This window comes from Phyllostomus hastatus, unplaced genomic scaffold, assembly GCF_019186645.2.
Source record: "Phyllostomus hastatus isolate PE091 unplaced genomic scaffold, TTU_PhHast_1.1 phas_scaffold_39, whole genome shotgun sequence".
In the NCBI taxonomy this organism is placed as follows: domain Eukaryota; kingdom Metazoa; phylum Chordata; class Mammalia; order Chiroptera; family Phyllostomidae; genus Phyllostomus; species Phyllostomus hastatus.
Genome location: NW_025334028.1, coordinates 5,733,557 through 5,751,639, shown reverse-complemented (window position 1 = coordinate 5,751,639; position 18,083 = coordinate 5,733,557). Strand labels below are relative to the sequence as shown.

The window sequence follows — 18,083 nt, the reverse complement described above, 5'->3', positions numbered from 1 at the left end:
TCTATCTTGTTTACCCAGACTCCAGGTCTGTTATAACAAGCACTCATTTTTTCTAATTCATGCTGTCTCCCCAGAATTTGGCCCATAATAGGTCCTAAATATATGCCCATTGAATGAACTCCAGAAGCTTTCTGTTGCCTGTGGAAACAAGTGCAAACTTTCACCCCATCTTCAGTTTGCCCAGTGCTACTTTCTCAGATTGACTTTGTGAATTAACACTGCTCTGAACCCATGAGCTGCCCCTTGGTCCCAGGTGTACTACTGTGTGAGGTGTGGGTGGGGGTCTTTTACTTGGAGTATCTCCTTTCAGATTGAGTCTCGGTCTGAGGAAATGTTGTTGAGTCTTTACTCAATTCAATTTTTTACTTGCCTCCTCCACAAAACCTTTTCTAACATCATAATTGGCTTTAGTACTTACTTTTCCAAACCTCTGAAAGTCCCGTTAGTTATCTTATGACCCTGTGTGTAGTTCTCCCTTTGCCCTCTTAGCTCCCGCTGGAGCTGTTGGGCCAGTGCTTGGTCCCTTAGGCAGCTGAAGGGCCACTGAATCTTTGACTGAAAGGCCTTTGTTTCCCAAAGTCATTTTTAAAAATATTTTGCTATGTAAATGTCTTCATCATCTCTCATCTTAAGTTGTATGTATTTTTTGTCAATTAAATACTTAAAATATTATAGCTGTTAGAAATCTTGGCCAAGACCTAGCCTCATTAGAATGTTTACCTGTGTTTTTCCATTAAGTTTTGACCCAGGAGTTTCAGGTGATCTTTGGAGCTAGTAGCAAATGTGGATAACTGTTTCCTGATTAGGAATCAGATTTGACACTTCCTGTTGAAATATTTTGCTTTTCTGGTGTCAAAGAGGATGGTGCCGTGTGGCACAACAGATGTCTGTGTTGAATCAGAGCATTTTAATCTGCTCTTGTACCCTGAAGTGTTTCCCTCCATAGCTGAGGGTGATTTCTCTTTACTAAAGAGCTACCCACATAGAGCCTTACAAAGAAATCTGACAAAATAGGGTGAATAAAACATAAGTAATTGGATACTGGTTAATCAACATGCTTATTCCAATGCAAGCACGATGTTCTCATTGACTATGTAAGCTGTGATTTATTAATAAACACAGTTAACATGAACTACTGGTTATAACACTTAAAACTGTAATTTCAATTAAATGTAGTTTGATTCTTCAGATTATCAGAGGTTAAGAGCCAGGACTGTAGGTGGGCTGCCAGATTTTGAAACTCTGCTCTGTCAGTTAAGACTTGTGTAACCTTTAGGCAAATGACTTTACAATACTGTGCTTAGTTTCCTCATCTGTAAAATGTGAGTGGGGGATGAAGTAATAATAGTAGTTACCTTTATGATTGAGTGAGGTTATGTGAGTGAACAGGTGAAGTCTTCATAATCACTACAGAAATGTTAGCTCTGTTATTGATGTCGTTAATGTATCGTCATCATTGCTGTCATCTGAGAAGTAAGAGCTCTCACTGCCCACGTACAAAGGAGGAGAACTGGAGGAAGTACTCAGTGTTACTGAGAAGTGCCTGCTGAAGCCTGTGCATGGTCTACCTGATTTGCCTTTGTTTCTCTTTCCCAGGAACTGCTTGAACCAGCTGCCCCTGGGATGTGTAATGTCTGTGGACTGCTTTACTTTAAAAGTGTGGGTTTTGGATATCTTGTTCAGGTTTGAGCTATCACCCTCAGATGATATGTTATTCTTGGTTTGAGAATAGAGATGTTCAATAAAGGTTTCAGAACACCAGTGTTTTGAAGTTGATGCATACTTTTTGGGGGTAGCTATCTGTCTTTAGTAAATGCTGGGTAACTCCCTTGGGCCTGTGTAATACCAAACATGGGGGAGGATGCAAAAGTCTTGGAATTGGCACATTTGTGTTTTTCATGCTGTGTATCCTGTTAAGAACAATGAGACCTAAACCCACCTTCCCAAACTTTTTAACCTGATTGGAAGGATGAACTACAGTCTCAACAATGCTGGCTGTTTAGGAAGACAGATGTGGTTTATCTGACAGTGTTTCCAGTCAGTGCTGTGTGCCGGGCTACAGAACACAACAGCGAGGCGCTGCTCCAGAAGCATCCTGTGTCTGGGGTGAGGTGCCCAGCTAACTTGGAGAAGGAGGCCCTGTCCCCACCCCCGGTGTCATTTTTGTTGTTTTGTTTCCAGCAGTAGTTCCTGCCATTTACCACTTCACATGCTACCTTCCAGGTACTCAGAGTTTTTTGGTAACTATTCATAATGGAAATTTTCAAATGTGTAAGTAGGGAATAGAGTAATGAGCCATCAGGTACCCGGCACCCAGCTTCAACAGGTGTCAACCACATGGCTGATCCTGTATTTTCTATAGCTCCCTTACTCACCCCCCTGCCCCTGCTGCATTATTTCAAAGTAAATCTCAGAAAATGTCATTTTTTTCTCTATGAATTCTTCTGTATGTATCACTGAAAGATGAGGACTCTTACAGAGTTTTTGTTTAGATTGTATTTCTCAGGCACCATTTTCTGTTCATGGGAGTTGCTGTAACATGGCAAGTGATTGTAGTTTGGGGATCTTGTGCTTAATGAGCAGCCAAGGTTTAGATGGCCACCTTCAGAAGTTTCAAAGGAATCCTAGGTTGCTCATTCTCCTGAAAGGTTAGCGGGTGTCTAACCTTGTTGATAAAGACACTTCTGTTTGCTTCTTGAGAAGTGTAAACCTGCTGTGATATATGAGCAATGACTGAGGTAGTGCAGAGCTTCCACCAGTCCTCAGGGAGGCCAGATATGAGTAGCTTCAGTGTGCTATACAAATTCCATTTAAAAAATATGAAATGGAGTGGGAAGGGTCAGGAATCATGGCCTATTGGTGATGGTTGCATGAACTGACTGCAAGATTACTTCATTGACATTTTTTTTTTGATCTTGTAAATATGTGGCTGGAAGGGATGAAATCAGTGACATTTATTTAAGTTTTGAAAAGAAGGTTCTACCTGAATCTAGAATTTGGGAGTAGTTCTGCAGAGTAAACATGGTGGGGCAGGAGCAAAAGCATTGACTCAGGACAGGCAACAGAAAGTCTCCTGTGCGGGGAGCAAGCTGAGTGAGCATAAGCCCTGCACTTACTTTTTGATTGATTAAATTTATGTACAGTTTTTCTTTGAAGTTAATGGGACCATCGTTAAGTTTTAAGTTTAGAGATTTTAAAGTGTGACTAAAATCCTTTGCTAAACCTATGTTTTGTCACTTTCATATACAAGTAGTATTTTTCTTTCATTTCTTATTAAAAAAGGGATAGTTTAGTCTTTAATATCCAAAGCTCATTAAGTTATTTCTAGTTTCAGTACTGAGACTGATTAATAGAAGCAGTAGTATTTTGTCTTCATTTATCTTCAGTGCCTATGAGTTTATGGCTTTTCTTTTCTCATTTTCCTTTTCTGCTCTTCCTGGGCTGGAGTGAGTATCAGAAGTCATCCTTGGTTTATCCTTTAATAACTTGTTCTTCCTGATGCACCCTCCCTCCTGACTTGGTATAGCTGTTTCCGTCACGCCCACTACAGCTTATACAGTGGGGGCTTTCCAGTGTTAAGCCTTCCTTGTCACCTGGGGTGGGGCTGGTACTCTAGTTCTTGCATTTTAGGTAGGGCATGTTCTTGGAGATTTTTTCTTTTGTGAATGAGTAACAGTGAAGTTAATTCAAACGCCAAGCTGCTAGGATTAAAACATATTTACGTATTACACTGCCTGTAAGTTCAAGGTCCATAGTACTTGATTGCCTCAACTAGAAGATGATTCATCATTAGGTGTAGTTCTGTAAAGAACATGACATGATGGAGGAGAAGGGAAATTGCAGGTGAAACAGTGACTTATACTTCGCTTGGCTCCCCAATAGCCTTTATTTCAAAGCTCCTATCCTTCAGTTATGAGATACTTCAGTTATGAGTGTGGTGTGGTGGAGAGGCTTTGGAATGATGCTGTGCTGCTTTCTAGATGGATAACTTGGGAAAATTACTTAATTTTTGTGAACCTGGGTTTCCTGATCTTTAAAATGGGAAGACTATCACTTTTTTTGAGATTTGCTAAAGGTTAATAAGAACATGTGAAGTCACATCTAGCACATGAATGGTGATTGGTGGGCACTCCAAGGCAGTTAGTGTGGTTTTAAATTCTCTTTATTCAACTGACATTTCCAAACCAAGCTTTTTCACTTGTCAGTGCTCAGCCCTGATTGTGTAAGGTTGTGTTGAAGTGGTCCATGTAGATAATAGTAGCATTTTCTAACATTTCATACTTCAGGTACATATTGCACAATAGAGAAACTGACAAAAGGGTAAGGAACAGATGCAATTCAGGAATGATGATTAAAGATGGACTCTTAATTGAGTTGCCAATAAGGAGGTTGGTATAGGAAATTAAGTTTCATGTCTAAAAATTTCATGTCCAAAAAGGCAGCTTTGTCTTGAAAGAGAGAATTTTAGAACAACAGCATAGTGAAACACTCGCATGGAAGCTCGTAGTGCAAGGGCTGACTGAGGTACCATTTATTTTATAACATTTGCCAGAAAAATGTGTCCCTTACAAGGTTAACTGGGGACCAGAATCTTGGATCTTGGTAATTACACTACTTTGAGTAGAATTTTTATTACTTTTCAGAGTATATCGCTTTCTTAGAGATACTTTCTTAGAGATTGGATAAGGAGACAGGGAGGACAGGCACTTTGTACTATGTCTGTGTTCACTGCTGTTGAGAATATCATTAACCAGATATTGAGATTAGACTGCATACTTCAACTTCTTAGTTATGACTGATAATGATAACTGCATTTGAATCTATCATGCAGATATCCTGGAAATATGTGTTTTAGGAGTGAGAAAGTTTTAATAAGTACTCAAAGGCTCAGAGGATTCACAATGGCATTCACAGACTTTGAAAATGGCTTTGGATTAAAAGAAAACAACTCTGTATTGGTTTGGCCAAAGAGTTCGTATGGTTGTTTTCTGTAACATAAAAGACATATTTTTTACTTTCAACAATGGCTTTATTGATTTGGCTATTTTGAGTGTGTTGGGTCTCCCACATGGTAATGTTGATTGTTCTCAGTGTCTTGCTTTGATTGCTGTCAAAACTTCAACTGGTCTACCCAATTGTGAAGCAACAACATCCAGTGAGAAATCTCCAGCATGAAACTTCACAAATTCCTTTTGACATGTTCGACCACTCACAGCACCCTCTCCATACACTGCACAAATTGTATTTTGTGTTTCAGTTGCATTTTTACCTTTCTTGAAATAATAAAGCATAATAATGTGGAAAATGTTACATATTTTCTTCTGTCTTCGGTATTAAAATGGCTACACACAAATTCACCAATTTTGATAACTTTTAAAAAAATGCATGCTGATATGACAGCTGCCACAATACAGAGTAACATACTTGTTTTGAATGAAGTTAAAGACAACTGAGCACTACTAGCACCATCTTATGGAAAAAAACAAACGAACTTTTTGGCCAACCCAATATATACTGAAGGAGTCAGAAACATTTTTTCCTCCACAGATATTCAAGAAAGTATGTCATTTATGTTGCTTAGAAGCCTCCTATTGGGAGAATGTCAGTGCCTTTTAGAGACTTGAGTCTAAAACTTTAAGCTAAGATTAATGCGGAAAGGCAAGAAGAAGACTAACATTTCAAAATGAGGAAACAATACATGAGACTCCAATCCAAGTGTTTCCATCTGTCTTTTCAGCCCAACAGTGCTCCAGAAAGTAGGAGGTTTATACCATAAACATTTTATTTGTTCAAAAGGTCAGAAGTTGTTTTTAAACAGGTGAATTTGGAAGGGGAAACAGAGAAGGGAAGGTGTAGGAGGAGAGAGTACTGTCTACCTGTACCAGGCTGCCAGTCCAGGTTAGGACACTTGTCCCTGTGCTGTTTCTCTCTAGCATGTTACTATGAGTTAGGTGCTCTCCCTGTGAGCCCACGATGAGTGACCATGATTATGTCCTTGGTCATGGGGAAGCTCTCAATTCTCAGGATTAGAGCAGCAGGGGCCAGTGGATACAGTTCTCACTGTTCTCTTTGAGGCAGGTAAACACAGCCTGTCTTGAACTTTGGGATTAATGACTGTTTGGGCCAGTTGATTTGTCCTTATTTCAGTTAGTTGATTAGGACAGAAAGGGTAAGATTGACAAAAACATGCTGTACATGTTTATAGTGGGAGTGTATTCTTGTTCCTCATCTCAGTTCTTGTTGTGATTTGCACTATTCTTCCATTTATTATCCACATCCTTGAGGAGAGACTGTTCTTGGGAATCATTTGATTAGAAAACTGCTAACCTCAGAGACCAGCTTAGGTTTTCTGTTATCATCAGAGATGCAGGTCCAGGCTGCAGTGGCTCTGAGTCCAGACACCCTCTTCAGTTAGGACCTCACAAGCTACTGTGTGAGCCTCATGAAAGGAGGGTTCCCTGTGTCAGGTGTGCCCTTGCACCTGGCCTCTGGGGCTGGGCCCTGCAGTTCCTTATGGAAGCTGTCAGTCTCTCCTTTGCCTCTGAAAACTATTGTCTTTTGCCCACTACACTTGGTTTATGAATCTTGGAAAAATGATAGTACCACCATGTTCAAAACCCTCAATTTCTTCATAAGCTCAAGGGATTTCTTGCACATGATCTTGCATCTTTGCTAATTAACTCAATCTCTGTCTGTATCACTATTGACATCTGTAATCTTAACACAGTCTGAAATAGTTTTTGGAAGTTGGCATGGTTTCAGTTAAGCCTAACTAATTCAGAGATGCCTAGAATTAGTAGATATTACTACAAGATGGAAAGTGTGCCTGATTTTGAACTCAGTGACTTTTAACAAGTGTGTATATCTGATATGAAAATAACAGATTTGTAGCAACAGAATATTCTTTATTGCAAATAAGATATTTGAGTATGTCATGTGCATCCATGTAGATGAATAGAAAATAGGTAAACATAAAATGCGGTCTTTGACTTCCTGCCAAGATGGAGGTGTTGGTAGACATACTGTGCCTCCTTGCACAACCAAAATAAGGTCAGCAACAATTTAGAAACAAGATAATAACCAGACCCAACAAAAAATTAAACTGTATGGAAGTCGGACAACCAAGGAGTTAAAATAGACATGTTCATCCAGACCAGTAGGAGGGGCGGAGTTGGGCAGCCGGGCAGAGAGGGGTCAAGGCACAAAAAGCAGTGGCATTGGGCACGTAAGGCATCCCGAGCGCAAGACCACAGTGGGCCAGATGGCTGGCAGACCCAGCAAGGCAGCGACTGCGAAGCAAGGCACTGCACGCAAGCTGCCTAGCTGCCCAGGCCACATTCGCATGCAGATAAACCAGGCAAAATGAGACAGACTGCGAAATGAGACAGACTGGGCAGTGAGACAGACTGCAAAACCCAGAGTCCTAGCTCTGGGAAATAGAACCTCGGGACACTGATTGAAAACACCTGTGGGTGTTGAGGTGCAGGGAGAGACTCCCAGCCTTACAGGAGAGTTCATTGGAGAGACCCACAGGGTCCTGGAATGTACACAAGCCCACCCACACAGGAATTAGTAACAGAAAGGCCCAGTTAACTTGGGGGAAGTGGCGGAAGGAACTGAAATCCGATGGAGAGAGGAGCAAGTGCCATTGCTTCCTCTCGGACCCCTTCCCCACATGCAGGGTCACTACCCAGCTAGTGGATTGTCCTGCCGTGGAGAAGACCTAAGGCTCCACCTCTCACTACATAACAGGTGCTACCAGCCCCCCCCCCCACCCCCAAATGACTCAAACTGAGGTACAGATCAAAGCTCCAGAACCAATATTTTTAAGTGACTAAGAGATACCCACCCTATCAGATGCACAGTTCAAAGCACTGGTGATCAGGATGCTCACAGAATTGGTTGAATTTAGTTGCAAATTAGACGAAAAAATGAAGGCTATGATAAGAGAAATGAAGGAAAATGCACAGGGAACCAATAGTGATGGAAAGGAAACTGGGACTTAAAACAATAGAGTGGACCAAAAGGAAGAAAGAAACAACCAAACAGAAAAGAATGGAGAAATAAGAATTCAAAAAAAAAAAAAATGAGAAGCTTAGGAACCTCCAGGACATCTTTAAACGCTCAAACATCCGAATTATAGGAGTATCATAAGGGGAAGAGGAAGAGCAACAAGTGGAAAAGCTATTCGAACAAACAATAAAGGAGAACTTCCCCAATTTGGAAAAGGAAATAGACTTCCAGAAAATCCAGGAAGCTCAGAGAGTCCCAAAGAAGTTGGACACAGGAGGAACACACCGAGGCACATCATAATTACATTAGCTAAGGTGAAAGTGAAGAAGAGAATCCTAGAAGCAGCTAGAGATAAGGGGATGGTAACTTACAAAGGAGTTCCCATCAGACTGTCAGCTGGTTTCTCAAAAGAGACCTTGCAGGCAAGAAGGGACTGGAAAGAAGTATTCCAAGTCATGAAAGGCAAGGCCCTACATCCAAGATTGCTCTATCCAACAGAGCTTTCATTTAGAATGGAAGGGCAGATAAAGTGCTTCCCAGATAAGGTCAAGTTAAAGGGGTTGGTTCATCATCACCAAGCCCTTATTACATGAATTGTTAAAGGGACTTATCTAAGAAAAAGAAGATAAAAATATGAACAGTAAAATGACAGCAAACTCACATCATTAACAAGCACACTTAAAACAAAAACAAACTAAGGAAATGACTAGAACAGGAACAGAACTGCAGAAATGGAGATCACATGGAGGGTTAGCAACAGGGGAGTGGGAGGGGGAGAGAGGGGGAAAAGGTTCAGAGAATAAGTAGCATAGATGGTAGGTAGAAAATATACAGGGGAAGGTTAAGAATAGTATGGGAAATGTAGAAGCTAAAGAACTTATGACATATGGACATGAACTAAAGGGGGGGAATGTGGGTGGGAGAGGGTGTGCAGGGCAGAGGGGAGAGAAGGGGGGGAAACAGGACAACTGTAATAGCATAATCAATAAAATATATTTAAAAAATAAAATAAAATGTGGTCTTTGCTTTTGAAGGAACTTAGCTTATTTTGGGAATTATGGAAGAAGATACAAGATATCACCTAAGACAGGGTTATAGGAATAGTCTTTATAACTTGGAAGAGTTTTTATTGGGTTTGTGAACAGATGCTTATATATTTCTCAATCAGTGATCCAGCACATTAAAAAAATATGCTGTCTTTCCTTTGACAACTAATTTTTGTTTCATTTTGCCATAATATCATAAATACCACTTACAGTATGTTATTCATGGGAAGCCACTTTTGAAGGTTTTTATTGTCAGCATGACCATTTTTATTTTCTTAACATGCAATAAGTCTAGTAAGCATTCCTGTTTTCACATATTATCTAACATATACTAGAATGGAAATTTCTGCTCCATTTGTGTTTAGAGTTTTTTTTCTCTCCTTTGCCCACCCCCACACCCCCACTGTGCCCCACTTTTTTGGCACACTTTGAGGTCATATCTGTGCACCTGCCCCCCCCAACACATACACACTTTGGTTTTCCACCGCATGCTCTCCCTGTGATTCTCTCCTTCTCTCTGGCTGGATTTCCTGGTCTTAAGATAGCAGAAGAGTATTGGAAGGAAATCTCCCCTTGGATTTTATTAATCAAACATTGGAACTCCCACAGTTCACACAACTTTCTACTGTGCCCTATGGGCACAAGCTGGCTTCTAGGAAGATGTTCTCTCTTCTCAGGGAGTTCTCAGGAGTCAGGGACCAGGCTGAGATACTTTCCATGGAAAACCAGTAGGGGCACTGAGGAGGGAGGGGAAATAATCTTGTTCTCCAGTGAAGTGTGCCACCACGTAATTCAGCCCATACCACTTCAATTAGTTGAGGATTTTGTACGTTGGATACTAAAAATGCCCGTTTAGGGAAATCCATAGACTTCAAAGGAATGCTTTAACCACGGTCAGTAGGACTTGAATTGTATGGTGTGAAATAACTGGTATAAATACTTCATTCAAGATTTAAGGGAGAGGAGAGGAGAAGAAAACTTACTATCAAATTAATGTAATGAAAATTAAAATTTTCATTTTTACCTTTAAATCTTGGTCTAAAGCTTTACTTCCAGTCCTCTGTGGAAAAGCCATCATGCTTTGACTGGTTTCATGTTATAGCTATTGTAAATAGGTATGTATTTACTTTTATCTCAATTGCTATTTTGATAGGCAGCAATAAAAGACAAAATTGGATTATTTGACCATGGTTGTGAGTTACTTTATGTAAGTGCTACTTACTACTTCATGTGGTAAGGTCTTAGAAATATTTGTACGTGCCTTTGACATTTGGAATGACCACATTCCCAGGCTTCATTTGCGGTGATCTGGTCTTACAGAGGAGCATTATAAAGGTTAAATTAATTGGTATGTTCACTCAGCTGTGGCACCCATTGAGTTCACAGTTGGCACCAATTCGTCTATCCTTTGAGGTTTTTCTGGAGCTTGGGTGCCAGCTTCTCCCAGCATGTCCTAGGCTCTTGCTTTGTTTTTCTATTCGTAGTCTGAGTGCCCTTGGGTTGTGAATATTTTGTCATCCAGTTCTGCTCCTCAGTTGGGCTTATGTGAAGAGGTGAGGCTTCATTTGTACACACAGCTCTGAGGACCTGGGCCAAGCTGGATTTTGAGGATAAGCCCTGAGGACATGTTCTTGGGGTTGGAGATGGCAACAGTTTGAGGTACGCAGTATGTGGAGGGGATTTACCGCTATTATGGCTATTTTCTTCCATCTTCAAACATCTCAGGGTGGATCTTTTGGAAAAATAGGTAGTGGTGGAAGAAGAAAGAATTTCCATTCATTCTGAGACAATTCCTGTTAATATTTTGATGTAATAAGGACAGGCATCCTGAAACAAAAGCTTTTGGCTAAGATATTCTCATAGAGCTGCTGGCTCTGCAGTTGGAGAGAGGAGCGCAAATCAAACACTGCCTTCTGGCAGTTATTGAATAACTGTCTTTGCATTATGAAAGGTAATAATCGCACCCCCTTTCCATTAAGAAGAGGTGTGTGTGATAAGACGCTGAATGCATGATCTGACACTTGCATTTTGTTTGAGTTTTTTTGGAAAAAGGTTCCACTGAGTTGAGAGACAGTAAGTATTTTATGTGAGTGATGACACTTGATCACATGAAACACTCTGAAATGCCAGGGTTGGTCTTCCTGTCAGTTAGCTTTATTGGCTAACTTTATTAGCTTTTTCTGTGGGAGCATTTAGACGACTCGTCTTAAAAGGTTATTGCATGAATAATAAAGGCCTGATTTAACTTAGTAGTGCGGTGATTGGAGCTTATTGCCAAATTGGGAATACTTTCTGCACAACGTGCTAACTTAGATAGGCTCTTTTCAAGTCTACTTATTAAGGTTTGGACTTTGGAGGGAAAGAAAATTGCCCTTATTACCCACTTCTTCTGGAAATAGAGGATGCATTGCTTCCTTCCTGTTAGCTCGTTCCCACTACTGCATTATAGTTTATAGGCAGCTTAGGAGCTGGTTTTCTTTTGTTTCACAGGAATATTTCCTACAAAAATAAATTACTTGCTGGGAAAATATGACTAAAACATAGTGTCCTGGGAAAAGCATTATATTAATAGATTAGGAGAATTACATGTCTCTGATGTATGTCCAACTGTACCTCCCTGTCTTTCAAGCAGAATACTATGCATATTGCAGGTGTTGTTGCTATTTTAACCACAATCCTGCTCTGTGCCACAGCCACACATAATTTCTGGAATTATGTGCCAGGTACAAGGCTGAGAATTTTTATTGCATCTAATACAACAGCTCAGTGAAGGTATCATTTTGTAGCGGATAATCAGCTTCCTCAAGGTTGTATCCAGCTCAATGGCAGTGGTGAATTTTCAGCCTGGTTTGTCTGACAGCAAAGCCTGCGTTCTCTCTGTGTCTCCCATCCCCAATTTACAGTATATAAGAGTATAAATAAGAAAAGAAAAATGATTCTTCTATCACTACCAAGAATAATTCAGGTTGACATAGAAAGTGTATAAACATTTAGACAACTGAATCAGAACATGCAAGAAATAAAGACCATGTCCCCTGTGCATCTCCTCTACATGGAAAGCTGTTCATTGTGCCTTCTTGGTTTTGTTATCTAAAATTTTAGGGTTGTGTGTGTGGTGGTGGGGGTGGATAGTGAAGGAACGGAAATGAGTAAAGGATGGGGAGGGAGGGAGAGCAAGGATCTAATTCCTGTTTGGGTCAAGTATGTCTATAGCTTTCTAGAGATGGGATTGCTGGGCTCCTTTTCTCTTAGTCACTCTTTCTGGCTTTTGCTTGAAGTGCCGTATCTTTCATAAACAAGACATGTTTTAATATTTCTGTATTCTAGCCTGTTTATTATTTTTCTGTTTTTCTCTCTTCAGTCCCAAACTGTTTTTTAATTCTGACAGGGCACCTCCACATGGCTTTTTGTTCTCATAATTTTTATGAACTTTTTCTTTGTAGAGATTATAACTTTTGACTCATTTAGTCAAAGCTGATTCATTCCACAAAAATAAAATAGAAATCCTGTCAAAATTTTAATTTGCAGTGCATTATAATTATAAGTAATTTCAGGGGGTAGTTCATATCTTTAAAATAGTTAGTTCTAATTAACCAAGAAAAAAGCATATGTAAACTTTCCTTTTACTTATGTCTTTTTGTCACTTCTGAGATTTTTTAAAGTTTAAATTTCATGTAAGTTTAATACATTTATGCTTTCTAGTTACTTAGTGTTTTTGATTGCTAGTGTCAACTTTTTCTCATATTTTTAGACAGGCTACAGTTTATATATAGAAAAGCAATTTCAGAAAACAATTTTTATAATCTATATGAATTATCTTAGTTTTATTGTGATTTAACTCTTCAGTTTTCCAGGTGTACAATTTTATTACATTTAAACAATGATAATTTTGCCTGTTCCCTGTGTTTATAGCATATATTTACTTTTCACTTGCACTGGCTAGCACTTCCAGAATCATGTTAAATAATAGGTGTTAATAAGCATCTGGCTAATTATATGCTAGACTACACAATAGTGTTTGGGTATAAGGATCTCCAGGTCTACCATAAAAACACGTGACTGTCATATTTATAATTTTTGGAGCAGATAGAGAAAATAAATTAAAAACAAAAGTACATGGGGAGGTAAGAGAACAGGACTGGAGGTTGTGGGGAGTAAAATATAGGAAAATCAGGTGGAAGAAGAAGAAAGTCCTCTGATGGATAGCCTGCAGTTGGTGTTTTGTTGCTACCTGTTGATTCCATTAGCGCTTTATAGTCAGTTAACTGTCAGGCTCAGTATATCTGGCAGGTGCTATGAAGGTTGGGAAGGTAACATCCTCTCATAAAGTGCCTGTGACACAGTGGGCACTCTGTAACTGTTTGTGAAAGGATAAATGAAGGAGCGATTCTTGGTGATGGGTGCAGTGGAAGCCTGGATGTTGTAAATGTGTCATAGAGGCACACTTGTCATGGGATTGTACAACAAGGTACTTTGTCCTCCTTTATAGCTGCATTCCTTGCAATGCCTGGCACAGAATGGATGCTTGGGCTTGCATGAACAGAGGATAGAGATTACTGCTCATGGTGGTTTTTGGCCAGTGTCATGGAGGAGGGGAGAGAGTGGACGGAGAGGGAGAGGCAGTTAGTTCCTTGAATTAGAAGAGTTTGATGCGAGTGGACTATCAGAAACAGAGTGGAGGGGCAGATCTGCATTGTTGGAGGTACAGGGTATTAGCAGAGGAGCCAAGTGGGGAGGGGAAGGCACAGAGTGGTGGAGAGTGGAGCTCTCTCATTGGTGCAGTGTGAATGCTGTCTGGTGGTCAGAGTCTCAGCATTTGTGTGGCTGGCTGGCTGGCTTAGGCACTTGGTCATACATTTTCTGTGTTTCTCAAGAGGATTGTCCAGGTGGTACCCCTACTTCCATCTCTGCACATTGGCCCTGCTGTTGGAGTGGTTTGGCTTTTGTTTCATTGGTGAGAGAACTGTTTCATGTGGTCATCCCAGCTCCAAGGGATCCTGAACAGTGAGTAAGAGATTTTGCCTTTTCCAGTACCTCAAGCAAAGCTATCAAGGGCCAGAGGTGTGTAAGAATAGGTGTTGAGGCATTAAGTTGCAGTGTCTACCATAGAACCACCTCAAAAAGCTGCTTTTGTAACTCATACTCTTCACCCATTATACTGCAAACATGGTTTAGCATCTTTCACGAGTGGTTTTTTAATCATTTTGGTCATGGAGCCTTTGATTAAAGGAATCCTTTGAGGAAGCTTGGTATGATGGACTCTGACAAAAACAACTGTTTTGAGTTTGGGGAAAGTGTTCGGAGGAAAAGAGCCAAGATCACCTATTTGAGCTCCAAACTCTTTACCATAATACCTCCTCTCTGGGATCGGGTTTGAGGGAGATGAAGCAGATGGGCTAGGTATTGTGGCCCTTTAAAACTCTGCGAGAGTGTTAGCAAAGAGTACTCATGACAGGAACATTTTCACTTATAGTTGAGTTACCTACAAGGTGGCAGTAGAAATTACTACTGGAAATATTTGGCTTTGCATTCACAACTCCCAATACTTTGTTAATTAGACAGAGTGGAAGGGAGGGAGAAAGACAAGGAGAGAAACATCATTATGTGATTGCCTCTTGCATGCCCCTAACTGGGGACCTGGCCAGCAACCCAGGCATGTGCCCTGACTGGGAATCTAACTGGCGACCCATTGGTTTGCAGGCCAGCACTCAATCCACTAAGCCACACCAGCCAGGGCTGATTTCAAAATCTTAAGAATCATCCTGTGAGTTTATAAATAAAACCCAGCGTTATTTTTTGGATTGAAGCATTTTACTAAATGTTGTTATGTCTATGTGTTGTATGTGTTTCATTGACTTCTGTGAAACTCTAAGAGATTTCTCAGTGAACTGCACAGCACATTGCTTTCATATGTAATCAGAGGTAATATTATCCCAGAATCTTTCCCTTAAGGATATTGAGCACCATGATGGCAGTGACCAGCATGGAAAGAGTTTCTCTGTAGACAGTGGATATTCTGCTTGGTCTCTGGTTCAGTTGCTGTACTCATCTGCACTGGGGCTGTACTTGGGGCTGTTCAAAATATTTGAATTTTTCATGTCCAAAAAAGAAAGAAAAAAAAAAGACACAAATAGGAATTAGCCATTCTTCTTGTTCATCAAAGATTCTCTTTTAAAATTTATGTGCCCTGTAAAAGCATAGCAGTGGGCTTTTCCACAGGCAATATTCTTATTTCTAGGTTTGCTGTTTTGTTGTGTTTGGAGATATGGTCAGCCCATTTGCAAGTATATTAGTTTCACTAAGCCATGATGTTCACTTTTGGGAAAAAGTTCTTTGTAAAATAAATAATTTGCATTTACACTTCCATGTTTTTTGTTTAAAGTTGAATTGAAGAGTAAGTGATTTCTGATGTCTGCAATATTTAGAGTCTGCCAGGTTGTTGGTGTGGTGCTGTTTTTACATAGACTTTTAAAGTTGTTTCATGTTTTAAACACTTTAAACCACTGTTTGCCAACTATACTTGGTATAATTGGTGACTTCATTGATTATTTTTTTTATTCTGTGAAGTCTCGTTCTAAAGAATATGTCAATTTCTTTTAAAAATTCAAATAAAGGTTTTTTCTTTGAGACACTAGGAGAGGGGAGGGAGCATGACAGGCTGGTGGCAGAGATATTTTGAAGCTTCAAAACAGATTGATGTGGGAGTGGGGGAGGCCTGGGGAGATGACAGGTAGAAGGAGTGGAGGTGTGAGAATGGGGGAGCCAAAACAGCAGTTCAGCTCTGAACACATTTTTTATAGTCCTGTCAGGAACTAATGATAAATCTCCATTTTGTTTTAATTGGCAGAGGTGATTGACAGAGGAAGTCATTTGGTGTCCCTGCCACTCATTCAGAAGGCTGGTGACTTTGAAATACTTGGGTCATGAAAGAAGCTGAATCCTAATGGTAAATTTGTTTGTAGGTAGAACAGATCCCTTGATACTTAAAAAAAATCATTTTTCATTCATAGCATCTGTGTCTCCTTGAATTAACTGCTGTCAGACAGTGGCAATGATAACCTTTTTCTCTTCCCTCTACTCTTGGGATGGGCTTCGGGCCTGGCTTTCAACAGCTGCCATCTTTTTTTTTTCTTGCTTAGCTGAAGTGATTCGACATCTTTCCTCCCTCCCACTTGCTGGTCTGTGAGCAAGCAGGCTGTGTCAGCAGGAGGGGGTGTGAGTGGATGGGAGTGGTGTCAGTGCTCCCCCTCCCCCTGCCTTCTGTGATTATCCCATATCCATTCTGAGGTTTTGTTCTGCTCTTTTTCCAATTTCTCTGAAAGAAGATAGAGAATGTTTCCCACTCAGGGTCATGAGAATGTTTTGTGTTATGTGTAAACAGACCCTCTGTGTGTCAATTTGTGTTTAGTTTTGGGATACCAGTTAAGAGAATATTTTTTTGGCTCTCATTTCAACATCATAGCACTAGAGAAATCACCTGTTCAGGATGCTTCCCTAAGTCCAGGAAAAGCTGTCGGACATGGTGTTGGGAGCAGTGGAAGGGGGTGCTTATACATTAGTCTCTAGGAGTCTGGGACACAGGAAGATTGTCATGGTAATTGTGGATCTGGAGTAGAGGTTCTGAGACCTTCCCAGCTTGCCAGCACAATTCCTGCCATTTCCCCCCTCTTTCCCTCTTTCCCTGCACCTGTGGGATTTTAGCTTTTTAATTAACAGAAGGCCAATAGACACTTAATACATTTGCTAGATTCCTCACCAGTACTTTGAAATGGTTGATTACTTTCTCTTTTCTTGAACAGCCTTGGTCTAGTATTTATTAACTGCAGTTTAAAAATAAACTCTGACTGGTGTGGCTCAGTGGGTTGGGCATCTTCCCACAAACCGAAAGGTTGCTGGTTCAATTCCTGGTCAGGGCACATGCCTGAGTTGCAGTCAGATCCCTGGTTGGGAGGCGTGGGAGAGGCAACTGATTGATGTTTCTCTCACATATCAATGTCTCTCTCTCTTTCTCACTTTCTTCCTCTTTCTCTAAAAAGAAAAAAGTTAACTTAATTTTGGAATGCATTTAGATTATAGAAAAGTTGCAAAGATCTCACAGAGAATTCCCTTATACCCATCATCCAGACTCCCCTTGCATTACCATGGTGCATTTGTGAAAACTAAGACACCAACAATGGTATGTTAACTAAACTCCAGAATTTGTTTAGCTTTCACCAATTTTTCCATTACTGTCTTCTTTCTATTCCAGGGCCCACTCCAGGATATCACATCACATTTAGCTGACAACTGCATTTTAATAAGAAACTTACATACATTTCATTGATTGGAAATTTTGCTTAAAGGAGTGGTGGGGAGAGTGAGATATCTTCTCTAGCTTTAGTGTTTCCTGACTTCCGTTTGTGACTATTTCTTTCAGATATATCAACCATGGCCATTTGCTGAATAACCCCATTTGTACTTGTTCTGGCTTTATGTTCTGTTGTACTGTGTACATTAGGCACTTGAGAGTTACAAATAAAATTAGCAGTAGGTTCTCTTTCATTTCATGAGGTTTTGAATATATAACAGTTTTGATGTGCCATCGAGTTTATTAAAAATGGTATTCTACCTCTCCGCACAGGTGAGTCTAGTACCAGCTTTCCCAGTGGTACTTGTAAAAGTCTGATTGTTCCCCCCAGCTATCTAATAAAAACTATTTTTCTTGAAATTATAGATGTGTGTATCACATAGGATGGTTAGTCCAGTGTGTGGGGAGGGTGGCGGGGGAGGAGAGGTTGTAATTCTTAGCGAGTTAAAACTGGCATTAAAAAAAGAGAAGAACATAGAGAATATCTGAACAGATTGCATACAGTAAGACTGGTAGCTTTAGGATAAAGACCAGAATCCCACCTCGTTCTACAAGATGTCACATCTGGTCTTGCCTTCCTCCTGGGCCCTCGCTGAGGTGCATCCTGTGTTCTGGATGCTGTACCTTGGTCAGTATTCTGCAAACCATCTGCTGTCTGCCCCAGGCTTTCTGGCGGT

General features: G+C 40.3%; 1 protein-coding gene across 16 annotated transcripts in view; it reads left to right on the top strand.

Annotated features, from left to right (window-relative positions):
- PARD3 (par-3 family cell polarity regulator) overlaps positions 1–18,083 on the top strand; it is a 686,648-nt gene that overhangs the window by 37,927 nt on the left and 630,638 nt on the right. The window contains exon 2 of one of the 16 annotated variants that reach the window (XM_045819997.1): positions 15,907–16,005. The exons of the other annotated variants lie outside the window; for them this stretch is intronic. Within the exon in view, the coding sequence (XP_045675953.1) occupies positions 16,003–16,005 (3 nt within the window). The 5' untranslated portion in view covers positions 15,907–16,002. The remainder of the gene's footprint in view (positions 1–15,906; positions 16,006–18,083) is intronic. 16 annotated transcript variants of the gene reach the window in all.